The following is a 26,365-nucleotide window of genomic DNA, read 5'->3' as shown; positions in this document are numbered from 1 at the left end:
AAGGAGACAAGGAGAAGGGGAAGGAGAAGAAGGAGGAGGAGAAGAGACAGGGAGAATGGGAAGTAGTAGTAGTAGTAGTAGGAGGAGGAGGAGACAGGGAGAATGGGAAGGAGAGGAGAAGGCAAAGCAAACAAGAACAGCCCAAGGAATTGGCTGAGGGTCTCTCCTACAGCCTCGCGAGAGAAGCGGGTCACCAAGGCTGGACTCGGCCTGGCCATGGACAGGAACGTCTCCTTCCCTCCAATGGCCAGGATGAAGGGGCAAGTAGCCTCCCTCCTCCCCCTCAAAGCCCTATAGAGCCTCATGCCTCAAAAAGAGTAGCCCAGTGCACACTACGAAGGATTTTGCTTTCTTTTCAGGGAGACAAGCGCCCCGTTCTGCAGGCCTGGTCAAGGGCACGGAGGACGCCAAGTCAAGCTGGTTCTCTCCTTTCCCCCCCGGCACTCCCCCCCCACGCCTCCCGGCCATCCTGCCTCCGCAGGCCTCTAGCCTGGCTTTGCCCTTCAGCATCCGATGGGATCGGCGCTCTGCCGCGCCAGGTGAGCGACGGACGGTCCGGATGGCCCCGCTTAAGGGTATCAGCCCAGCCCCTTCTCCCCCACCCGGTTTTGGAGCCCTGCAAGTTTGGGCACTTCCAGGCTTAGCAGATGTCAAGAGAAGCAGGGCTGGGCGGAGGGTTACGGGGGCAGCGGGATCTGCGTGCCCAGCAGGTCGTAGGCGAAGATGTTCCAGAAGACGGCAAAAACCAGGAAAGTGGCGTAGGAGAGGAGCATCACCCACCAGCCGCACTGATCCTGCAGGTTTTCCTCGTAGCTGCGAAGGATGGTCAGCCCCATGCTGACGCCCACAATGGCCCCTGCCAAGTGGGCCATGAAACTGGGCTGAGGGCCGGCGGAGGGCAACGGCGGGGAGAAACGCAGCCAGACGGCACGGCCCACTTCGGAACTCACTGCAGGTGGAAGGGAGAAGGGGAGAGAGAGAGAGAGAGAGAGAGAGAGAGAGAGAGAGAGAGAGAGAAAGAGAAACACACAGAGAGACACAGAGAAACAGAAGAGAGAGAAAAAGAGAAAGGGAAACACACAGAAACACACAGAGAGAAACAAGAAGGAGAAAGAGAAAAAGAGACAGAAAGAGAGAAAGAGAACAAAAGAAAGACAAAGAGAGAAAAAAAGAGAAAAACACACACAGAGACACACAGAGAAACACACAGAAACAGAGAAACAGAAAGAAACAAAAAGAGAAAGAGAGAGAGAGAGAGAAAGAGTGAGAGAAAAGAGAAAGAGAAAGTGAACGAGAGAGAAACAGAGAATATGGGTTGAAGGTCAACTTTCTAGTCCTCAGGGCCTCTCTCGCCACAAAACCTCTGCCTTGGTTACCTTTCATACTAGTGAGCCAAGGAGGAAAGGAAGGAAAAAAAGAGAGGAATAAAGAGGGGAGGCGGGAGTATCCATGGGGCTGCCAGGGGTCAAAAAGGTCCAGATGGTGGATGCTATGGGTGGAAAAAGAGGGCGGGGCTTGCATCCTTCAGCTGCACGTCCAGGAACAGCGCAACGAGAAGCGATGTCAGAGGAAAGTTGCTATCGTTGTGGTTGCTGTTGAATTTACACAAGGATGGGTAAATCGGCAGTGCTAAACCGTATAAACTATGCAAATGGCCTTGATGCTAAGAGAGGTCATTTAACAGGGCAGGTAGTCCTTGACTTATGACCGTCATTAAGCCTGGAATTACAGTTGGCAGTGATTGCAGTTGTTAAGCGGGTTACCCAGGTGACCACGGCTAATTTTACAATCTTTTCTGTGCCGGTCTTTAGGCAAACATGGTGGTCGTTAAGCTGCTCGGTGAGTTGGGTGGCAAATAAATGAATGAATGAATGAATGAATGAATGAATGAATGAATGAATGAATGAATGAATGCGATGCCATTTTTTGCCGGAAACCAGAAATAAATGCAGAAACTGGCAATAAATATCAAAAATTGTGACCGCATGATTGCGGGATGCTGTATAAACAACCATAAATACAAGCTGGTTGTCAAATGCCCCAATGCAGTCCTGTGACTTTGGGCGTGTGTGTGTATGTGTGTGTGTGTGCGCATGCGCGTACAGCTGTCAGAACTTCAAAATCAGGTAATAAGTACTTCTGGGGAAGGGGCTGTCCGTCGTATCTTTGTTTTTGGTCTTTAAGCAAAGACTGCTTTTATCTGGAGAATCACCTGGTCTCCAAATGAATGCTTTTTGTACTTTGCAAATTAGGATATGGGATTGTAGAAACCCGGCCAGTTGTAACTTCTTTAATAAACGATGGTTAACCCACGGTTTGTCATGCTCCGTGAAACTCATCAATCTGTCAGAGGGGAAAAAATGAATGAGGCAGCCGCACTTACTGCAAACCAGGGCCAGCACCATACGGAGCAATTTATATGGACAACGCATTCCAGCCCAATTCTGCGGAGGGAGAGAAAAGAAAAGAATGCCTCAGTGACTCAGTTTCCCCTTCCACCCTCTCCCCTCTGCACCTTCAAACCGGCCTCGCACCCATGTCCCCAACTCAGCCTCCAGGAATTGTGAAAATAAGTCTGCCTCGTTCTCAGCTGTCACAGCTGTGGAGTTTCACCTACTTTTCCTGATTTAACTTGGCTACTACCCTGGAATGCTGGTGCCAAATTAACCAAGTTGGCTTTGAAGACACCTCAGATTCCTCCACTTTAGATCTGGCCAGGGCCCAGGGGGGACGGCGCTTCCATCTGGAATATTTTTATCCCCACTCTTCTGACTTGCCATCAAAACGTTGGCGAGGATCTGCAAATTCAGCAACCGTCTATTTCCAAAGAACAGCTGCAGTTCCCCCAAGTCTCACCATGACGACATTGGCCAGATGTGCCGAGCAAAGGGCGTAGACCCCCCCCGAACCGCCAACTAGGGGTGCTCTCATATCGGTGATGGAGACGGTCAGCGAACCTGCGAGAAAATGGAGGACGGGGAGATGAGAGAAAAGGAGGAACGAAACGACCTCCTGTTTAAGCAAAACCACTATTCTCTTAATTTGGCTGAGCGCTGCCCAAGCCAGACCCCACTTTGAGGGGCTCGACTTATTCGCCAAAGCACCGTTTGGCACGAGAAGAAGTAATGGGTGGAAATTAATTAAGGAGAGAACCAACCTAGAAGCAAGGAGAAATTTCCCGAGAATCAGAACAATTCAACAGTGGAATGGCCTTCCGGACTGTCACTGCACATTTTTTTTGTTCGTCAGAAAGTTCATTTCTAACTGTACATTTCCCCTGCTCTCTGCACCTGTTGTGATAACTTATCTGGTAACCATAGTGAATCCCATATGACTAGTTATGTTATGGTTTCAGTCTGTTTAGTGCGCATGTCTAGAAAAGGTTCTCACAGTATTTATCCTTATTGTTTTTTTCACTTTGCTGCTACTGTCTGTTACGTTAGGATGTAGTGAGCTAGCTCTCTTTATAATATATATTTAGTTTTTATATTTTTGTAATTAAAAGGTATTAAGTAAGATTATGTGTCGTGTTTTATTTCCTTCCTTCATGCACATCATGCATTCTCTGAAGCACGGTCCTTCGCCCTCTACTAAGGTGATTTATACCTTAACACGGACCTTGTGGGACATCCATCACTGGAGCTTTTTAAGAAGAGACTGAACAATTTTTTTGTCCGAAATGGTATAGAGTCTCTACTTCAGCACAAGGTTTGTTTAGAAGACCTTCAAGGTCCCTTCTAACTGTTTTTCTCTTATCGTGGGAGCTCCATCACTGGAGGTTATTAGATAAGAGACTGGACAACCATTTGTCCAGAATAGTGCAGGGGAAGGCAACCTTGGCTCTTTTATGACTTGTGGACTTCAACTTCCAGAATTCCTGAGCCAGCATGGGGGAACTATGGCCCCTTCATGACTTGTGGACTACAACTCCCAGAATTCCTGAGCCAGCATGGCTCAGCTTGGAAACCTCTCCCTTTCCTCTCAGCATGGCTGGCTCAGGAATTCTGGGAGTTGAAGTCCACCAGTCATAAAGCGGCCTAGGCCTAGGCCAGGGGTAGGCAACCTTGGCTCTTTTATGACTCGTGGACTTCAACTCCCTGAGTTCCTGAGCGCATGGGGGAACTATGGCCCCTTCATGACTTGTGGACTACAACTCCCAGAATTCCTGAGCCAGCATGGTTCAGCTTGGAAACTTCTCTCTTTCCCCTCAGCGTGGCTGCCTTGGGAATTCTGGGATTTGAAGTCCACGAGTCATAAAAGAGCCAAGGTTGCCTACCCCTGGCTTAGGGTCTACTGCTTGGACAGCGGGTTGGACTAGAAGACCTCCAAGGTCCCTTCTAACTCTGTTGTTATTTGACTCCCTATCTGCAGATGTTCTAGAATAGAACAGAGTTGGAAGGAACCCTGGAGGTCTTCTAGTCCAGCCCCCTGCTCAAGCAGGAGAACCTATATACCATCTCACTCAGGTGATTGTCCAGTCTCATTTTAAAAAACTTCCAGCGATGGAGCGCCCACGATTTCTGGGGGTGGTGGTGCACACATCCTTGTCTACCTTACAAACCTCTCCTTTCCCTAGAAACGGACGAAATGGCCTCGTAGTCAAACATTGCCAAGGATTAAACCATAGCTTTCAGCGTAAAAATAAGCCTGTCTCTTGCTGAGCTAAAAAAAAAACAAAAACACCTTCCTTTTCTTCCTCAAAGGTAGCGTTCTGCTGGTCCATCACCTACCTGGTGAAAAATCACACTTTTTTCCCCTTTTTCTTGAATTAAGCGTAATAAAAAGCAGATTTTTTTTTCATCCAAACACCCCGGACATTTTGGAGAAATGAAGATTAGTGAAAGAAAAAAAAAAAGACTCAGTTCTCCAGAGATTGGGGGAACCTTCCAATTCTCCATGATCCGAGTGCTCGTGGCTTATGGATGTTGTAGTCCCACCCACCTTTGCAGGCATCAGGTTCAGGAAAGCTGCTTCAGCAGTTCTTTAGTGGTTTTTTTTTTTTAAAGGATCAGGTAGAGCCGTGGTGGCGAACCTGTGGCATGCGTGCCACAGGTGACACGCAGAGCCCTCTCTGTGGGCACGCGCGCCGTGGCCCCAGTCCTAGGCCTTCAGCTGGGTTTTATAAAACCTTTTCGCTTTAGGCCTCCGTCGCCGTGTGCAAAAAAAAAAAGGTTCAATCAATCAATCAATCAATTTCAACTTATCACGGGGAAAAAAATCTTTTACAAAGTTAGAATTGATTGATTGAACTTTTTAGGCCCACCCAGTCTGGCGTTACCACCGCAGCCACACCCACTCAATGGGCCACACCCACCCAATGGGCCACGCCCAACCAACACCCAACAATACATAAGTGGGGTTGCAGTTTGGGGTTGCAGTTTGGGCACTTGGTCTCTAAAAGGTTCGCCATCACTGAGGTAGAGAGTGATTCCTGAGCGCTACATCCGTGTTTTTTCAAAAAGAACCCGGGCATGTATGGTTGAGCTCTGACTAATTGGGCCTGTGTTGCTGACCTCTTGTAATAAATCCAGTTAAATCCAACTGGGTAGCTAAGCCAGAAGAGAAAGAGACAGGTGTGCTTGCCAAAAGAGCTGGGGTCCTCGACTCACCTGCCAGGACTCCTGCGAGGTAGAGGAAGCTGATGCGAAGGACTCCGTGGACCATCTCCAGGGGCACCCCGATCATCAGCTGCAGGAGCGCGTTGAACCCCAGCTGTTCTAACCTGGAAAAGAGAGAAGGGAGGAAAGGGATTCAATAGGCGAAACCCTCCATAAGGTCCACCTCATCGGTGCTTTAGAGCAGGGCTTTTCAACCAGTGGTACGGGTACCACCTGTGGTACATCAGCACCTGGCAGGTGGTACGCGACCATCCTAGAAAAGTGGTAGCGGGGGGAGGGGAATGAGCTGAACCGGTGGCAGCACCGCACAAGCATGAGCGAGAGACGGCTGGAGCTGCAGGGCTGTCAGGGCTCAGCGGAAGCGCCAGGATCAGCGCCAGGATCCAGCTGGAGCTTAGTGCTGATCCCGGTGCTTCCGCTGAGCCCAGAAGAAGCGCCGATCAGCTGGAACGTTGCAGCATCTCCAGGGTCTTGTGGTTTACATTCAGATGCTTGGCAACTGATTCATATTTATGACGGTCACAGTGTCCCAGGGTCATGTGAAGTGACCAAAACCTGCTGCAACCACCGAGCAGACGGGGGAATGAAAACCAAACACGCCCCCACCCCACCCCCGCTGCCAATCCTGAACAGAAATGCTCACAACAATGAAAACCTCGGACAGGAGGAAGAGCGCTGCCGGATGGGCAGGCAGGTGTCCTGCTCGGCTGTGGCTTGGGGGAACTTTTTTCAGTGCCATTGTAACTTCGAACAGTCACTAAGTGAACTGTTGTAAGTCGAGGACTACCTGTACTTCATCACCTTTTTCCTTTTTTTTGCCATCACGTTTTTGACACCTTGCTAGGCGACTGGTGGTACTCGGATGTTGCCATATCCTAAAAGTGGTACAATGGGTGAAAAAGTTGAAAAGCTGTGCTTTAGAGAAAAGGCTACCTGTCATGAGGACCAGAACCTTGAGATGTATCTTGAAATCCTCAAAGCCAACCAACTTCACCTCGATTTTCCCACACACTCTGAACTTGTCAGTGCAGCTGCCAAAAGTGGTACCTATTGGTCTACTCACATTTGCGTGCTTTCTAACTGCTTAGGTGGGCAGGAGCTGGGAAAAGAATGGGAGCTCGCCCTGTCGCAAGGCACTTGGGTCTCCAACCTGGGCTCTCCGCTCTCCAGGTGACAAGCTCAGGGTCTTTAACTGCTGAACCATCGCACCCCCCACACTAAAGTCAACGACGCCTTAAATCCAGGGCGAAACTCAAAATATTAACAACTTTGACTTTGGATTCATACCATATCCTTCTGATTTGATTGCTGGTAAGCCTTCCATCGGGTCACTTGAAATATTGAATTCTACTTTAAATGCCAACAACCCCCACCACCACAATGAAGAGCCTTGGTGGAGCAGTGGGCTAATGCCTCCTTAAGTAACACCAGCTGCCTGCAATTAGTGCAGGTTCGAGTCCCACCAGGCTCAAGGTTGACTCAGCCTTCCATCCTTCCCAGGTGGGTAAAATGAGGACCCAGATTGTTGGGGGCAATAAGCTGACTTTGTAATAATGCCGCTTGGGGGGGGGGCGAAAGCCCTAATAAGCAGGCATATACATAGAATGAAGGCTATTGCTAAGCACATTGATTTGTGCTTCTTAGATTGTAAGCCGCCCTGAGTCTTCGGAGAAGGGCGGGATATAAATGGGATTTTTTAAAAAATGAAATAATAATAATAATAAACCTTTATTGTCAAAGTACAACATGTGTACATTGAGATTAGCTGAGCCTCCCCCCCCCCCGTGCTCTCTCCCCCCAACACACAGTGACAACAAACCCTCCATCCCACCACACTATGTGAACCAACTACACCACACACCGGCCTCCCAAGTCAACTCTGCATAAGATTACATCCCATTCAAAAGCCTAACAGCCCACGGATAAAAGCTGTTCTTCAGCCTGTTGGTACGGCTGGCTATACTCCTATATCTCCTACCGGATGGTAGGAGAGTAAAGAGATACCGTCCAGGGTGTGAATCATCCCTGAGAATCTTCCTCACTCTTCCAAGGCAACGAGCCCTGGCGAGGTCATCCAGTGGTGTCAGGGGACAGCCCACAATGTCTTGTGCTGTGCTCACTACCCTCTGTAATACTTTCCTATCCGCGGCTGTCAGACCGGCATACCAAACCACAATACCATATGAGAGGATGCTCTCTATGGTAGACCGGTAAAAGAGGGTCATTAGCTGTTGTTCTACCCTGTTCTTCCGCAAGACCCTAAGAAAGTGAAGCCTCTGTTGGGCCTTTCTAGCCACCTGAGTTGTGTTAACTTTCCAGGTCAGATCTTCACAGAGGTAGACTCCCAGAAATTTAAAGGAGGAAACTCTCTCTACCCAGTCCTCCCCGATGTAAAGTGGGGCAGGTTCCTCTTTTTTTCTCCGGAAGTCTAACACCATCTCTTTCGTCTTGCTGATGTTTAGGTGCAAGTTGTTGTTACTACACCATATGGATAGTTTTTGTACCTCCGCCCTATATGCTGTCTCATCCCCACCTGTAATAAGACCCACCACAGTTGTATCATCTGCGAACTTGATTATCGCAGTGGATGGGTCAGATGATACACAATCATAAGTGTATAAAGAGTACAGGTAGGGGCTAAGCACACAGCCCTGTGGCATGCCGGTGCAAAGCTTCAGGGGGGTGGACAAAGCAGGGAGACAAATAATTGCCCCCCAGGTCTAATCTGTCTTTTGCTTTCAGGAAACCTCACATTTGCAATTATTTAACTGCAGTCTGGTGCCTTGCCTCACCCCCCCTCCCAGTTCTGCTTCCATAGAAATAAAAAACAGATACCAAATCGGCCAGCTTGAGAGTCATTTAACTTTAAAAAAAACACTCCAAGTTCCTAGTCCTCATCACTGCAAAAGAATCTGCCCATATCCACCATTGCATCCCTTTGCCAGCAGCACCTTCGGATCAAAATCCTTGCAGCTGGTTTTGGTGCCTATTGATCCTTCCCCCCCCTCTCCCCACATATTCATGCACCATACATATTGGGGGGGGAAATAGTTACAGGGGGAAAAAGAGGGGGGTTGAAAGGCACAATTCTTCTCCTAATTATGTGAAATAATCAAGTTTGGCCATTTGCCTGGCAGTCAGATTTTTTTTTTGTCTGCCAAACTTCCTCTTCCCACGATATTTCTGGTCTGCCACCTACCCAATTTGTAAACTTTACATCTGTTCTTTTCAACATTCCCTACTAGCTGCCTTTAGAAAATAAAAAAATAAAAATAGATGCTTAAAACTTGTCAGGATTTATATATTTTTTTTAATTAGAAAGAAGACAGAAGTGTGTGACTTGGGGCCAATAAAATTAATAAGTAAAGTTGTTCCAGAACTGCAAAAGTGCTCTTCTCTAGCAACGGTACAGATAGTCCTCCACTTACGACTTCAGTGGGAATGAGAATTTTTGTTGCGAGTTGCACATGATTTTGTGACCTTTTTTTTTGCTATGGTTGCTAAGTGAATCACTGCAGTTGTTAAATCGTGAGGTTGTTAAGCGAATTTGGCTTCCCCCATTAGCTTTGCTTGTCACAAGCCCGCTGAGGTGGTCGCAAATGGCGATTACTTGACCCCGGGGTACGGCCACCGTCATAACGACGTGCCAGCACCCAAGTGTCCCAATTTTAATCGCATCACCATGGGAATGCTGCCACAGTCGTAAGTGTGAGGACTAGTCGTAAGTCACATCGTTCCGCTCCGTCATAATTCCAAGTGGTTGCTAAATGAATGGCTGTTACGTTGAGGATTACCTATACTTTTGCCTCAGAGGGAAAGAACTACAGGTGGCCCACGTCTTACAACGGTTCACTGAGCGACCGTTCAAACTTACGACGGCGGTGGAAAAAGCGACTTAGAACCGTTTTTCAGCCTTACGACCGTCACAGCATCCCATTGGTCACGTGATCAAAATTCAGAGGCTTGGCAACCGACTCGTATTTATGACGGTCCCAGGGGTCACGTGATCCCCTTTTGTGATCTTCTTGAGAGCAAAGTCAATGGGCAAGCCAGATTCTCTTAATGAGCGTGTTTTATTAACGACTTAATGCTTTGTTTTACTGCAACAGAGGGAGGCGGAAGTCCATGTCTTTTTTTTCTTTTTCTTTTTCCCTTCTCCCCCTCAACTTTCTGCCCTTTTCCCCTCCCCACTGGGTCCTACTCTTTGCTTTGTACTCTGCATTTTACTCTGTAATCTTATAAAATGTATTTTAAAAAAAAACCTTGAACAACTGCGGCAAGAAAGGTGGTGAAACGGGGCTAGTTCACTTCACAAACGTTTCGCTTAGCAACAGAAACGGGCGCCGTAAGTCGAAGGCCACCTGCATTCTAAATAGAACCTCCTCCACCGTTCGCTTACTAAATACCTAGTATTTGCTCTTCAGTTTTCCCACAGCTTTGGGTTTCTGCCTAGCGTGCTCAGAAATTTCTCCCGTTCCCCCCCCCCATCCCCACGGAAATGCAATAAAACCCAGGGATTCAATTCTGTGCCAGTGAGCTGCTTTTAGCAGCTCCAGCAACAGATCTGTTTTATTCCGGGGTGGGGGGGGGTGGGGGGAGAAATGAACAGAAAGAGCTTTGTACAGTGGAGAGAGAAGAAAGAGAAACAAACATCGCACAGCGGAACAGATAGAAAAGAAACATACTCAACAGCTGGTGGCAACGTGGCCAGATGCCGCTCGTCAGCAAGTCCTAAAAATCTACATCCGCTTCTCCAACATTCTGACATATAAAAAAGATTGCATCTAATTCCCTACTCGAGGCAAGAGAAAAGGGGGTTGTGGAAAAATAACAGAAAAAGTTCGCTCTGCCAATCCAATCCCATCCTAACGGACAGCTAAAAGCTTCGCCATCGGGCTGGATTTGGCCCACCAAGTCTTGGAGAAGATTCGTCTCCTTCTGTTACTTACAATCACCAGCAAAAGCTGACTTTTCAGGACACGGAGCCACCTCAGGTGGTGGGCAGGTAATCCGAGTGCTTGTACACACCTGTTCCAAACACACTTGCTTTGCACTCGGATGAGGAGTGGCAAGATGGCTTGGTTGTTTTCTTGCAGATGTTTCATTATCCAAGCTAGGTAACATCATCAGTGCTAGAAGGGTGTGGGCTTGGAGGAGGAGGAGGAGGAGGAGGAGGAGGAGGACTCTGAACTTGGTTGCTTAGTTGTTTCCTTGTAGATGTTTCATTACCAAGCTAGATAACATCATCGGTGCTAGAAGGGAGTGGGCGAGGAGGAGGAGGAGGAGGAGGAGGAGGAGGAGGAGGAGGACTCTGAGCTTGGTTGCTTAGTTGTTTCCTTGTAGATGTTTCATTACCAAGCTAGATAACATCATCAGTGCTAGAAGGGAGTGGGGTTGTGGAGAGGAGGAGCAGGAGGAGGAGGACTGTGGGGTCCTTGGTGCTCTCTGAGCTTGGTTGTTTTCTTGCAGATGTTTCATGACCCAAACATAACATCATCAGTGACCTGGACTTGCAGACATTTGGAACTTCCAAAGTAAAGCAGGTCACCATTTAGCTTGCAGATGCTTTGACGCAATTCCACCCAGAAGTCAGATAAAATTACACAAGGTGTTACACCAGGAGTCTTCAAACTTGGCCCTTTTATAACTTGTGGACCAGCTCCCAGAATTCCTCAGCCAGGTACACTGGCTGAGGAATTCTGGGAGTTGAAGTCCACAAGTCATATAAGGGCCAGGTTTGAAGACCCCTGGTGTAACACAAGGTTGCCTGTTTCTCAAGGCCCTAACAGACCAGCACATTGGACCAGGTGTGGCCAGCAAACCAGCTTCCTCCATTCCTGCGGTACTACACACAGGGAAGGAGTAGGAGAAGATATTGTAGACACTTACCCTACATGCATGAACATGTATGTGAGAAACCTCCAGGCCCGAGCGCGATGTCCAGGATGGTAGACCAAAGGGCTTTTCATGTACTCTGGATGATAGGTTTGTAACACCCACTTGTTCAGCCGTGCTCCATAGCAAAGGAAAACTATGATCTGGAAGAAAGGAGAAAAAGTTACTGTGATGGTCTTCTGTAAGTTGATGTCCTTCAAGCATATTGGACCAAAGGCCCCGCTAGCAGTGCTGAGGTCTAGGATCTGCAGAATCTCTGGGTTCTGGCCAAGTTGAAGTCCTACAGGAGACCAGCCAGCAAAAGTCAGTGGGGAAGCCAGATTCACTTAATGACCCAGTGATTCACTTAATGACAATTGCAGTGATGCTGAAAGTATTGTAGAATTGGGTGTGACTCATTTAACAACTGCCTCGCCCTGTTTCCCCTGTCCAGTGGTATCCGACTCTAGAGGGTGGTGTTCATCTCTGTTTCTTAGCCAAGGAAGCCATGGTTGTCCGAAGACGCTTCTGTGATTAGGTGGCTGGCATGCCTATACACTGAGGTGCACGGAATGCTGTTACATTCTGAGCAAATTATCTACTCGCATGTGCATGCTTTCAGACTGCTAGTGTTCTGTTCCAGCCTATGACTGGCCCTGTTTGAATGTCAGGGACAACCCTTTTTTATAGTCAACAGGCCGGAAAAAACCCAACCAAATTTATTTACAAAGAAATCAAAAGTTCAAACAAGAGTTAAACAGGAATAACAGACCAGGACTCTAGCAGATGATCTTCAAACGGTTGCCTTCAGCAACCAGCACCTCCCACACCTTCCCCTTTTATCAGCAGTCCCAAGGCGTGGCTTCTCATTGCCTTCTCCTCCTCTCACCGAGTTCCCTCATTGCTTTTCTCTGTTCTGCTCTGCTGGATTGCCTCCTGCTCCTAGCATCCCTGAATAGATCCAGCTGTGAATCATCTACGTCCAATGCCTTGTGCTCACACGGCTGAGTCTGATGAGGAACATGACAGGAGGGGCCAGGCTGAGAGTCCTGCAGTGCATCAGAGCCTCCCTCTGACACCAAAGGCTCAGCAAACCCCTCCTCCTCCTCTTCAGAATCACCAGACTCAGCTGCCGGTACCACAGGCTGACGCTAAATCACAACAGCTAGGTGGGCAGGAGCTGGAGCAAGGAATGGGAGCTCACCCCATCGCACGGCGTTCTGGTCTTCAACCTGGGCTGCCAGCACTCCAGCTGACAAGCTCAGGGTCTTAAGAACTGAGCCATCATGCCCCTCTCCTGCTTCACTTAGCAATGCAAATTCTGCTCCCAGGTGTTATTGTACGTTGACGACTGACTGTATTTAAACCTTCCAACACACACAGACACAGAGATGCTTTCATCACCTTGACCAAAGTGTCAGATTGTGCAGATGCTTCTGACCTAGAAATCAACATGTACCCAAGTCAAAAAATTGGAGAGCTGACACTTCTGCTTTTAAGGCACTCCTTCCCCCCACCCCACCCCACGAGTGTGTTGTGGCGCACTCCAACCCTTGGCAAGCATCTCCTCTGCACACCTGAGTGAGTGTGACCACAGCCATGAAGACTGGCGGAGGACAGGCCCGGTGCTGGTAGAAGTACCACCGTCGGTGCATCTCACATGGGAGGATCTCATAGGCCACGTAGCGCACAAAGCGTTTGTAGAAGCCCAGGCCAGTCTCATCCAGTAGACCATCCTGAGGAAGGGCCCTCTGTCCATTGGCGATGGCCCGCTTGAAACTGCTGGAGCGTTTGCTGCTGATCTGCAAGGAGAAAGAGTGACCCCCCCCCAACAGCAGGAAAATCACCACTGTATCCTTCATGAGGAACTGCCTCCTAGAGACCCCGAGATCCCCCCTCCATTCCCAACCCTGCCTTTGAGCGAAGAATATCTTCCTGGCAGGATATGTAGAGGAGAACAGCACGCTGAGCTGGAAGGTGGGGTTAAATATGTCATCAGTTTGGAATCATTGTGTTGCCACACACACACACACAAAAAACCCCAAGCTCTGCCTCCCATGAATTCCATTTTTATCTAACGCCAATTTAGCTTTGACTGTTAGTTGATTCTTGTATTACAGGTCACAATAATAAACTCTTCTGCATTTGGAACTCAACAAATGCTCCTGGTTGTTTGCGCCTGACAATATCACAAAGGTGCTTTTTCCAAAAAGGCACCTGGATTTTCTTGTTTCACTTCTCGCCCAAGAAAACTCTTCAGTTCTTCAGAAGTGGCTTCTTTGGATAGGAAGCGAAATGTTTTCACAGAAAACACTAAGAAAGTCCAGTTGTTGTTTTTTGGGGAAAAAGCACCTTTGGGAGAACCATGACATGGATGAGTGAGAATCTCCATAGACATTTGCCTGACAATATCTCCTTGACTGATGTCCCTAAATCCATGAATCTGGACAAGAGGACCAGTTAAGGCAACTGACCAGCCACTGCTCAGGGTTTGCCTAAGGCAGGGTTAGTAGGCTTCATAGAGGGCCTAGGCCAGTGATGGCGAACCTTTTAGAGACCGAGTGCCCAAACTGCAATCCAAAACCCATTTATGTATCATTGGGTGTCGAGTGAGCGTGGCCCATTGGGTGGGCATGGCTGCAGTGGTAACAGCAGACTGGGTGGGACTAAAAAGTTCAATCAATCAATTCCAACTTTGCGAGATCTTTTTTTTCCCCGCGAGAAGTTGAAATTGATTGAACATATTTTTTTTTTGCACACAGAGGCAGAGGCCTAAAGCAAAAAGGTTTTATAAAACCCAGCTGAAGGCCTAGGACTGGGGCGATGGTGCGCGTGCCCACAGAGTGGGTTCTGTGTGCCACCTTTGGCACGCGTGCCATAGGTTCGCCACCACGGGCCTAGGCCAATCCCTCAATAAGAATTTTTAAATGGATGAAAAAAAAAATACTTTGAGCTTCCTCTAATAGTCTTAGGTCCATTGAAATGACCATCCATCCTCACAATTCCCTCACAAGTGCTATAAAAAGAGGGGGGGGGAACCCAACCCTACCCCGACCTGTGTGGGGTCCCATCAGCAGTGCCTTGCTCATTCCTTCCCCCAAGAAACTAGTAGGAAACCAAGTCTGCCTTTTTTTAACTGCAGAAAAGCCGCCAGCATAGATCAAAGCAGATTGTAGGTCTAAGGTTGCCTGCAACAGATTTGTGGAGCCGGCTGGACCTGAAAGGAATGAAGCCCAGTGTCATCTGACAGGAACTCAGATGAGCTTCAGACATATCGGTGAAGGGCGAAGTCGCACTCTGAAATTTGGACCACCGTTTCTCTAGCCAAACGGGCAACGGCAAAAGAACGTTCAACTTATTTGTTAGATTTATATCCCACTTTTTCTCACTCGTGTTCCTTTCATAGGGGGGTCTCTTTGACAACCACCCCCACGTGATGTGGGTTGAGTGGACAGAGCAATGGGTCAAGCTTTGTGAATTTCTATAGTTGAGGGGTGACCTAAACTTGGATATCCATATTTAAATACCTTAACCACTACACACGCTGTCTTTACAACTGTCCATAAATATGGTCCATCTTTGCTTCACTGGTCAGGAGGAGACTAAAGGAAAACTCTGCTTCTTCATTTTTCAACCCGTCCCAGCTTTCTTTCAGGTGACTTGTTTTCTGGATGGAATGGGACACCTAGCCACAGCCAACTCGCTGCGGCCAATTCTCCGTGGCCAATACGCCACAGCCAACTTGCCATAGCCAACTCACCACCACCTGCTCGCTGCAGGACAACTCACCACCACCAACTCATCATGGGACAATTCGCTGCAGAACAATTTAACAATTCTACTTAATTACTTAAAATAAATAAAAAAATATTTTAATTTTTGTCCTTCACATTTTGTTCTGTCCCTCCTTTTGCATCCTTTCTTCAATGATTCTATTCCGCTATTTCTTTGATATTAGTGTAACTCTTCTCCTGCAGTGATTTGTCCTGCGGTGAGTGATTTGGTCGTGAATTGGTTGTGGCGAGTTGGCCGCATAGGAGGGAGGCTCATGGGTTGTGGGAGCTCTTCCAGGTCCTGAACTACCTGTTCTTGACCGAGTGTAGAAAAGTGGACGCTACATCTCCAGAACGGTCACCACAAGTACAGTAGACACTCCTAGCCAACTTTGACTGATCTCGCAGACATTTCATTACCCAACCAGGCAACATCATCAGTGCTAGAAAGGGGTTTAGCCGTCTTCTAGCCCTGATGATCCCTAGTTAGGCAATGAAATGTCTGCAAGAAAACCAACAACCTAAAGCAGCATTTTTCAACCTCTGCAGCTTTAAGAAATGGGGAGAACGCTGAGAATTGGAAGTTCACAGATTTCAAAGATGCTGAAGTTGAGAAAGGATGCTCTGAAGTGTGCAGAAATGAAAAATACAGCCCCTCCATTGTTCAGAGACCGATCCAGCCCCCCCCCTTACAGCTGCCGGTACTCACGCCACTGACCAGATCTACCAGCTCCTGATAACAGATCTGACCCTCATCGTTGCTCTGTGCCAAGGCCACCAGCATTTCCAGTTTGGCAGGATCCAGAGGCAGCTCATGGCTGTGTACCAGGCTGGCGAAGGTCTCCACCCCGACGAAACCGGTGTTTTTGGGATCAAGCTGTCAAAGGAGAGGAGAATCAGCTCTGGTGGCCATCCTGCCCTTCGCTGCAAAGGATTCGTTTCAACCGCGAGTTCTGATCCATCTCAGAAGTTGCGCCACTTGTTCTGCACAAATGCGAGCTGAAAAGCCAAGCTCCTAAGCAAAGTTGAGGACCGAGCAGGGTTTTTAATAAATCAGGTGTGAGATACATTTGCAACCACAAGGTAGTCCTTGACTTACAACCATTCACTCAGTGACCCTTCAGAGTTACACAAGCACTGGAAAAAGGGATTTCCAACCGGTCCGCACACTTATGAACGTCCGAGCATCTCCACGATCATGTATTCAAAACCTGGGTGCTTTGCAACTGGCACGTATTTATGGCTGGTTGCAGCATCCCAAGGGTCATGTGGTCGCTGCCTCCAACCTTCCCAGCTGGCTTTTGACAACCGCATGTTTCATTTAACAACTGCAGTGATTTGCTTAACGACCCTGACAAAAAAAGTCTGTAAAACCGGATGCGACTCATTTAACAACCGCCTTGCTTAGCAATGGAAATTCTGTCCCCAGTTGTGTTTGTAAATTAAGGGCTACCTCTAAGGGACCAGCCTGGATGAGTTACAGAAGTTAACTGTCAATTGAATGCAACTCAAGACAGGACAGCATAGAATCTCAGGGCTGGAAGGGACCTTGGAGGTCTTCTAGTCCATCCCCCCTGCCCAAGCCAGGTGACCTTATTTGTTCTCAACCGCGCTTTCCTTTCCTGTGCAGGTACCAAAAATATCTTAACATGTCACAAGAATTTCCTTTCTCCACTGGAAAGTCTTGACCCTTTGAGAAGTTTCCTAACATCCTTGGGGCTCAGTAGGCCCCCAAAACTCTCTCTGCTAAATAGAGATTTCAAGCAATGCTAAAGGTTGAAGAAACCCATTTTTATTTTTAGACCATTCTTGGTAAGACAGGGAGCAGCTGGACCACGGGGAGGCTGTGAAATAGGAAGCGAGGGGGCTTTGATGAATGTTTGATGAAGACCAGCACTTTTGCCTTAATAAACATGCAGCCTCTGCTCTGTCTCTCTGTGTGTGTGTGTGTGTGTGTGTGTGTGTGTGTGTTTGTGTGTGTGTGTGTGTGTTGCCAAGGCTGCAATGCCCTAAAAGGATTGAGACACCTAGCTGATGGCACCCAATCACCAAGGATTTCTAGATGTGGCAGAACTAGTACACACACACACACACTCTTATTATCTCCAGGGAAGAAAACTTCACGATGTTTGGAACAGGGAGGGCAAAGGAGGCTTTGGAAGGCTGGCGAGAAAGAGAAGCATGCAGAACGAAAGTCATCTCCAGCTGCAGGCAACTTATCACTTCGTCTCGCCCACCAGATCCTGGAGTTCACTCCTGAGCAAACCTCAACACTCGGATGGTTACGAGGGGTCAGACGTCTTCAGCAATGTACCTACAGCCACCCACTCGTGCAGAGGGTAATTTTTTTCCTAGGAGGTGAATCTGCAGACGGTGGGGTAGGGGTGGGAGCTGGGGGATGTGAAATCTTTCAGCAGGCTTTCTGCAAGTTGGAAACCTTGGGGAGATTTCCAGCTTTTGGCGAGGCCCTTAGGGTGGGCCAGGTTACACCAAGCTGCTTCGGGAGTACAATGCAAGGTGTTAAGTTATCACCTTTAAAGCTCTGCATGTCCAGGTTATTTGAAGGACCGCCTCACCCAATGAAATCGGCCTGCCTCACCTGTGCCAACAGAGGCGACGTGCTACAGACTTTGTCAGTCAAAGAATTTCGGCTAGTGGGGTCCAGGAGAAGGGCCTTTTCTGCTGTGGCTCCCACTCTTTGGAACATCTCTCTCACACACACACCCCAAAACCAGGTGAGTTCCGTACCGACTTTTCTGTCCTTCCATAAGGGCCTGAAGACCTGTCTCTGTGACTTGGCCTGGAGTCCCAATAGCAACAGCACTTAGACTTATATACTTATATTCAGCCCTCTCTCAGCAGTTTACAGAGTCAGCCTCTTGCCCCCAACAATCTGGGTCCTCATTTTACTGATCTCGGAAGGGTGGAAGGCAGAGTCAACCTTGAGCCGGTCAGGATTGAACTGCTGGCAGTGGGCAGAGTTAGCCTGCAGCATTCTCACCACTGTGCCACCAAGGCTCAGTGGGGGCGCATCATGCTGGAGGTGGCTATTGGATTAAGACAAGATCCCATCTCCTCCCGCCTTTCATGTCCTGCTCCCTTCCTCCCCATCCATTTGTCTGAAATGGTACAGGGTTTTCTGCCTGAGCAGGGGGTTGGACTGGATGACCTCCAAGGTCCCTCCCAACTTCATTATTATTGTTGTTATCTTTTTGCTGTAAATTATTACTTTGATGAAGATTATTTATGGCTTCAATGTTTTAGTGCATTTTAATGTTTCGAAGCTGCCCAGAGTCACCTCTAGGTGAAATGGGCAGCAAGCAAGTCAAATCAATCCATCGATCAATAACTACATACCCCCCTCCCCCCACCCACACACTTTCTGCGAATTGCATATCAGGAAGAAGCACTGTCTACTTCTCAGGAATGGTGGCTTACGGGGAATTTAATAGAATAACAGAGTTGGAAGGGACCTTGGAGGTCTTCTAGTCAAACCCCCTGCTCAGGCAGGAAACCCTACACCATTTCAGACAAAGGGTTGCCCAGTCTCTTCTTAAAGACCTCCAGTGATGGAGCACCCATAACTTCTGGAGGCAAGTTGTTCCACTGGTTAATTGTTCTCACTGTCAGGAAATTTCTCCTTAGTTCCAGGTTGCTTCTCTCTTTGGTTAGTTTCCATCCGTTGCTTCTTGTCCTGCCTTCAGGTGCTTTGGAGAATAGCTTGACTCCCTCTTCTTTGGGGCAGCCCCTGAGATATTGGAACACTGCTATCATGTCACTCCTCACCCTTCTCTTCATTAAATTACACATACCCAATTCCTGCAACCGTTCCCTATATGTTTTAGCCTCCAGTCCCCCAATCATCTTTGCTGCTTTTCTCTGTACTCTTTCTAGAGTCTCGACATCTTTTTTTTATGCCCCGACTAAAGACAGCATTGTAAACCCTCTATTTTTTTAAAATTCCAACCCCTCCCGAAAAAACACTCCTCCACATGTTTTCTTATTATCTTATTGGCAGCATGCCTTCTTCAATCGTATCACCCTAGCATTTAAGAACATAAAAGCTGGACCAAGCTCATCTAATCTAACATTAATCCTCCAATTGGGACAAGAACAAAAATACAGGCTTATATCCGAGATCTTGCTGGTTTGGTTCTGAACCAACCAATTCGATAAAGTGAATATTGCAATCAAGGGGGTCAGACGAATGTTTTGATTTTGCACTTCATATAAAAATGTTGTTTATGCTATACTCTAGTCTGTTAAAGCATGCAATAGCATTTGGTTGTTGTTGTTGTTTTTTAATGTACAGGTCTTAAGTAAAAAAAATACTTTATTGCTAAAAAGTGCTAAACCTCCTTGGAGGCGTCAAGGAGTTGTAATTGTTTTTGCTGGTGGAGGGTCTTGTAAAAATAACTAAGCACAATAAACTGCAATAAAGCAAGGTACGGTTAGACCAAAATTCATGTTTTCCGGCTGGTTTCTCAACCTTTTGCAATTTAAACATCTCTAGACTTCAACTCCCGTTATGCCCCAGCCACCATGAATTCTGGGAGTTGAAGTCCAGATATTTTAAAGTTGTCAAGGTTGAGAAACATTGAAGGGCTGGTATTAATTTATGCGTGCAGTTTATCTCTCCCCTCAATCCTTGTGGATTCTAAGATGGCTGGGGAATTCTGGGAGTTGAAGTCCACACATCTTCAAGTTGCCAAGGTTGAGGAACAGAGTTTTAAGGGAGTAAGTATGGGCAGAGCAGGAATCGGCAACTATGGCAACTTTACCTCCTGGGGACTTCAACTCCCAGAAATCCTGAGCCAGCAGAATTCTGGGAGTTGAAGTCCACAGGTGGTAAAGTTGCTGCAGTTGCTCATCCCTGGGTTGGTGGGAACAGAGGAAATATACAGCTCATTTAGTGACCGCTCTAAGTTATGTCACTGAAAAAAGCAACTTATGACCATTTTTCACACTTACGACCAGTATCCCCACAGTCACGTGGTCAAAATTCAGACAGCTGGCAACTGATTCCTTTATGACAGTTGCATTGTCCCACAATTTGTGTGATCCCTTTTTGCGACCTTCTAACAAGCAATGGGGAAGCCAGATTCACTTCACAACCCAGTTACTAATTTAACAACTGCGGTGGTTGCCTTAACAGCTGAGGCAGGAAAGGTTGCAAAATGGGGCAAAACTCACTTAATAACTGCCTTGCTGAGCAACACAAATGTTGGGCTTGATCGTGATCCAAAGCTGAGGACTACCTGCATGACAGTATAAAACATGAAAAATTTGGGAGCGCCAGACGTCATAGATCCTGATTCAGCAGAGAAGTGAAAACCCAAAACTTAGATGTGGGCAGACGTGGGTGCAACCCTCTCTTGGTAAATCCCAGAAGGATTACAATTAAAGCTTCACTATTCGGCACAGCTGCTCTTCCACTCTCCCTGAGCAAGTCGTTGGGAGAGAAGCAAAGTTTTCCTCTAGATTAATTAGGTTGCCCATTTACAGAAGCAGATTCTTTTGTGAGTTCTTCCCCAGCACCAGCGCAGCCTCAAACGCATCAAGGACCAGACACGGGGGTGATAGGAAAAGGCAGCCCATTTATCAGCACAGATGCTCAGCACATGACAGGGGAAATAATGGGAGAACTGGGTTTTCTACCATGGCTGCATTGCTTGGGAGAGATCCAGCCTAAAAATAAGGAAAAATTCCCTGACAGTGGGAACAATAAATCAGAGGCTTTGGGTGCTCCATCACTGGTGGTTCTGAAGAAGAGCCTGGACAGCCATTTGTCTGAAATGGTATAAGGTCTCCTCCTTGAGCAGCGGGTTGGACTAGATGACCTCCAAGGTCCCTTCCAACTCTGTTATTCTGCTTGGTGGAAAAAAATTGTTTAAAAGGCTGCAGGTTGCACGGCCAAGCTGAGTGACAGATGGAGCCAGAATTGGAGAGAAAGAGAATACCTGTTCTGTCCTCTTTCAGACAACCTGATCTTCCTTTCTCAAACAGTCCAATAAACACAGAGAACACACAGGGAAAAAAACCCACCTCTTTTGGAAAGTGTGGTCTTGCACGCGTCAAAGCATTACAGATGCATTTATGATCAAATGCATTTCTCTCACCTGCCCAGCTGCAAATCTCAAGCTACGCTGGAAGTTATCTATCCATTAGATTTTGATCCAACCTTTATTACTTTATTAGTAACTCAAGGTAGTGAAAATAAGTAATATTTCTTCCTCCTCTTATTTTCCCCCCAACAACAACCCAGTGAGGTGGGTTCAGCTGAAAGAGAGAGAGAGATTGGCCCCAAATCACGCAGCTGGCTTTCATGCCTAAGGCAGCACTAGAACTCACCATCTCCTGTTGATTGGCCCAAAGTCACCCAGCCAGCTTTCATGCCTAAGGTGGCACTAGAACTCACTGTCTCCTGGTTTCAAGGCCAGCACCTTCAACCACTACGCCAAACAGGCTCCTAAAATAAAACTTTGATTCTTATTCAGAAAGCGGCTCACCCAGCAAAAAATTAACACCAACAAATCTCCTGCCGATTAAAAGGGAATCATATACACAGGATATCTGTCCACTGCAAAATCCAGATGTTACAACTTTTGGACCAGGTTTGTGCTCCAGAGTTTAAATGTGAGGATGTTTCCTTCTATATCTCAGTACCAACAGATCCTTGACTATTCTCGTGGGAGCACAAGGATCCATGTTGACCATGCAGGTCTTCCTAGCCAGGGAACCAGCAACTCTTCCTTGCCAATTCCTTTCTTACATTTACGTCTACACATATGCATCGGAAATTATAGTATCTGTTGCTCCCCTAGCAACAACACGAAGCAGGCATTTGTTGAACACCCTGCTCTGACATGTGCAAAAAACCTGATGCGGTGCACACGCTCTGTTCTTGAGTGTACAATAAAACTGCCAAGGTACGGTTGCATTATTTTGAGAAGAATGCCCATGCCAGTCTTTTCCTACAGTGCAAATCAAAGTCTACCGTCACAAAAGTAGCATGCAGCAGGCAACACCAAAGAATCCAATTCATGGCAGGTGTCTCTAGCAAGAGAGCCAAGCTGCATTATAGGCTCACAGAGGTATGCTATGTTTCCGGAAGCTGAGCTAATTTACAAGTAAGTGGGAATCTCCAGAAAAACAAGCAGGCAAGCTGAATTTTGAACTCAACAAGGCTGTCTTACATCAAGGAAATGTTACTCCTCTCTCCATGTCACAGAAGGGAATGGGGAGACTGGCACCCTATGAGCTTCCTAAAAGCTACATGTCCAGTCTGTGGAGTACGCTTACAGGAGAGTAAGCTTAATTGGGTCTGGAGGGATTCATTTCTGAGGAAAGGCACACAGATTTACTCACTTTATTGAACTATCCAGCGGAGAAGTTCGCTGCTGAGTAAACCTTAACAGGATTGCAGCAAAAACCAATGGAGAGTTGAAATTTCATCTCTCAAACTTCTTCCAGGTTTTGGGCTTATGCCTGTTGAACTTGTCTACTCCTCGCAGACACTATTAGTGTCTAGAGCCACAAATAGTGCTTTTTTGCTATTAGCACCTCATGGCTGGGTTCACACAATCCCTAAACCCTGATAAACAGAACACAAGCGCTACATTCACACAGCTCAAAGTTAGAAAATATCCATGACTTCCCAGTTCATACAGTACAATAAGCCAGGACAAGGAGCAGGCTGAGCTACAACCCACTCCTCTCCCATTTTGGTTAGATTAATGCAGTGTTTCTGAGCCGTGGCAACTTTTACGAGATGTTCTACGGAGATTCTCAATCATCCAGGACACGGTTGTCCCAAAAGGTGTTTTTTGAAAAGGCAAACTGGACTTTTGTTTTTCCTTGAAGACGTTTCGCTTCTCATCCAAGAAGTTACTTCAGACGTTTCTTGGATGAGAAGCGAAACGTCTTCAAGGAAAAACAAAAGTCCAGTTTGCCTTTTCAAAAAAAGCACCTTTGGGGGTTTTAAGATGTGCGGACTTCAACTTCCAGAATGCTCCAGCCACATCTTAAAAGTTGCCATGGTTGAGAAACACTGGACGAATGTGTTGCGTGTGGATTCAGCCAGCAGACTCAAAAGCTGCAATTTCATCTGAACCTCAGTCCAAGATTTCGGTTGCTAAGTAAGAGCTTCAAGGATTCCTAGTACTTTGGCAGGAACCCTTGTTGACCTTTTGGAAATCTCTCCAAGGGTAGTTTTTCCAGCAGACCTCAGGATCCCCTGAAAAAGGGTCGCCCAAGAGGGTTTCATGATGTGTGAGTCTTCAAAACACCCTCTGATGGTTTGGTTCATATTTGTTTTTAATGGCTTTTTAAGATCTGTTTTTCCTCGCTTCGTTTTATTCTGTGCGGGCCAGAGTCACATTCGCCAGATGAACGGCTAGATCAATTTAATAAATAGACAAATAACTAAAATCTGTACCAGAGTCCTGCAGAGTAGGCTGGTATTATTATTATTATTCCTAGTTATTAGGGCGGTCCAAGGTTGGCCCAAAGGAGCCTGGATGAAATAAAAATGGACCAGAGAGCATGGCACACTCTACCTGGGCTATCCCTGAAATTCTGAAAAAAAACCAGATTTTTTCCATCAAAGGCTAGTTTCAAGAGAGGGGGGGCGGGAGGGGGCCAGGTTCATTCAACCCCCCCTCCCTTCCCAGGCTGACAATCCCAGGATGGGACAAATTCGCCCTCTCGGTCGGTGCCCAAACCAGAAGAAACAGCTCTTCTCTGGCACAGAGATGGTTCTCAGTGTGGGGGTGAAGGCATCCCAAGCCGCTGGTCTGATTCTGCCAAGGAGGGGGGGCTCTTAGTAAATGCACTTCTGGGGACCCCGAAGACCACCCTTGGAGGCCTTTGGTGTCAACCCCTCGCCCCCAAACCTGGTTTTCCCCCAACACCCCCCCACCCCCCACCCCGAACCTTGGGATATTTTGGGATTCAGGCCGAGCACGGCAGGTGATGGACGCGGCGTGCTGCACGTTGCCCCGCGCGTAGCCACCGGCTCCAGGCACGACCCCGGAGGGCAGCGAGTAGCAGCCGGCGCCTCTCCCTTCGCACCGGCTCCCCCAGGCTCGGAGGAACTCTCCCGGACCCCCCTCCCCGGCCCGCCATTGGAGCAAATACAAGCTCATGCATGCCCCCTCCCCTCCCTATCCATGCAGGGCAAACGCCCTGCGCCCGATCCAGCCGCCCAACTCGCGCCCGACTTGCGCCACGCTCCACCCGAGCTCAAGGCGCGCCCAGGGCAGACCCGGAGAGAGGGAGGGAGGAAGGAAAAGGGGGGGGGGGTGTCCGGCTTCCTTGCCCGGCTGCGCGGATCCATCCACGATGGATCCGCGCAGCCGGGCAGGGAAGCCGGACCCCCCCCGCCCGCCCCAGTTCCCGTTGAGGGTCGGCCACGGCACGCCTTTGGCTCGGCTGGAGACCCTCCCCTGGCAGCCCGCCCCCGACTCAGCCCGAGCCCCCCCCCCCCAGCCCCGATTGCGACGCAAGCCGGGCCGGCCGCCTCCTTGCACCGGTTCCCTTGCGCGGGCTCACCTGCTCCTGGATGAGCTGCCGCAGCGAGCTCCTCTCCATATACCCGCAGCTGGGGGCGCAGGCGGCCGAGGAGGAGGAGGAGGAGGAGGAGGAGGAGGAGGAGGAGGAGGAGGAGGAGGAGGAGGAAGAAGAAGAGGAAGGCGCCCGGGTTGGTACCTTCTCCGCCGCTGCCGCCGCCGCTGCCGCCGGGCAGGTGATCCAGAGCCAGTCCTGGCAGCAGCAGCAGCAGCGGCGGCGGCGGCCGGGGCTCCAACGTGAGTGGCAGCCGGGCGGGAGGGGAGGGAGGGAGGGGAGGGGAGGGGAGGCTACGGCAGCCGGCGGGCGGGGCCGGGGAGGGCGTTGCGCAGGGCCGGGGGAGCGCTTGGCTCCTCCCCCGAGCCGGGCGGACGGGGCGGGCGGGGGAGCTCAAGAGAATCAGAGAAGCTCAGAAAGGGACCTTAGAGGTCTTCTAGTCCAACCCTCTGCTCAGACAGGAGACCCTACCTCGTGTCAGACAAATGGCTGTCCGGTCTCTTTTGAGAAGCCTCCAGCTTGCTGGATCCGCTGCCCCTGGAGGAGGAGGAGGAGGAGGAGGAGGAGGAGGAGGAGGAGGAGGAGGAGGGGCCCAGCAGCTGGTCCAGTCTCAGCCCAGTTGAGCCTTGTCAGCGTGGCGGGGTTTGAAATGCGAGGAGGCTTCCAGGGACCGGGGCAAGATTTGATGCACTATGAGTCCAAAATGGCTTGCCAGTCTTTGAGGAGAACATTCAGCTTCCCGGTGTGCTGGGATCTCCTCGTGGTCTCCCGTCCGATATAAACTGGGCCTTACCCTGCTTCTCTTCCAATCCGAGATGAGGTCAGCCAGATCCACTGCTTGCTATCCCGTAAACTGGACTTTCTCTCTGGAGGTTCAGGTTGTTCCCGCCCCCCCCAGCTGATCAGAGGAGAGGTCTACCCTCCCTCACCTGAGACCCCTTGCAAAGCCAAACGCTTTTCTGCTAAGTTCCCCAGTCAGGAACCGGCCTAGTAGAGTCCAAGATCTCCAGGCATAGCTGGGGAGTAACCATGCTTCTGCTCAGTACATGAATCCAAGGGGATTAGGGAGCTGTAATTCTCCATGCAAGAGGTATTTTATTCATTTCTTTGGATAAAGCCTCCTGAGATCTGGGAGGAAAAAAATAATAATAATCAGACTATCTTTTGAGCTTAGAAGGTCTTTTCAAGGTTAGAATCAGAATAATTTATCGCTGGAAAGCCTTCTGCTTCCACTGCCAGTCAGATCTTCCAAAGGAGACCTTTAATGACTAATCTCCAGCAACATCCTCGTGAAAATTGAAGGTGGGTGGACTTCAATTCCAGGATTCCCCAGCCAGCGTGTTCCTGACGGCAGGAGTCGAAAGATGAAGGATGCATGCTGGCTGGGGAATTCTGGGAGTCAAAGTCCGCCCTTTTTCAAATTGAGACACACTGCTCCAGAAGCTCAAGAAAACTCTTGGGCAGTCGCTTGTCCCTTGCTGTCCCTCACTTCGCCATGCTGCCTGATATGCTTAATCCTGGCTTGCAGTGGATTTA

At 48.5% G+C, this 26,365-nt stretch overlaps 1 protein-coding gene across 1 annotated transcript; it reads right to left on the bottom strand.

Moving 5' to 3' along the window:
- Positions 1–634: 634 nt before the first annotated feature.
- RHBDL1 (rhomboid like 1) lies at positions 635–24,856 on the bottom strand (the record flags this gene model as incomplete). The annotated part of the gene is made up of 8 exons (XM_083373028.1): positions 635–949; positions 2,384–2,444; positions 2,857–2,957; positions 5,610–5,722; positions 11,508–11,656; positions 13,070–13,294; positions 15,984–16,142; positions 24,818–24,856. The coding sequence occupies 8 exons, from the start codon at positions 24,854–24,856 to the stop codon at positions 678–680; spliced, it is 1,119 nt and encodes a 372-aa protein (XP_083229154.1). The 3' UTR covers positions 635–677.
- Positions 24,857–26,365: the final 1,509 nt, after the last annotated feature.

Source organism: Vipera ursinii (assembly GCF_947247035.1).
Source record: "Vipera ursinii genome assembly, chromosome: 13".
NCBI lineage: Eukaryota > Metazoa > Chordata > Lepidosauria > Squamata > Viperidae > Vipera > Vipera ursinii.
The sequence above is the reverse complement of the archived record's forward strand: the minus strand, read 5'-3'. Positions and strand labels throughout refer to the sequence as shown.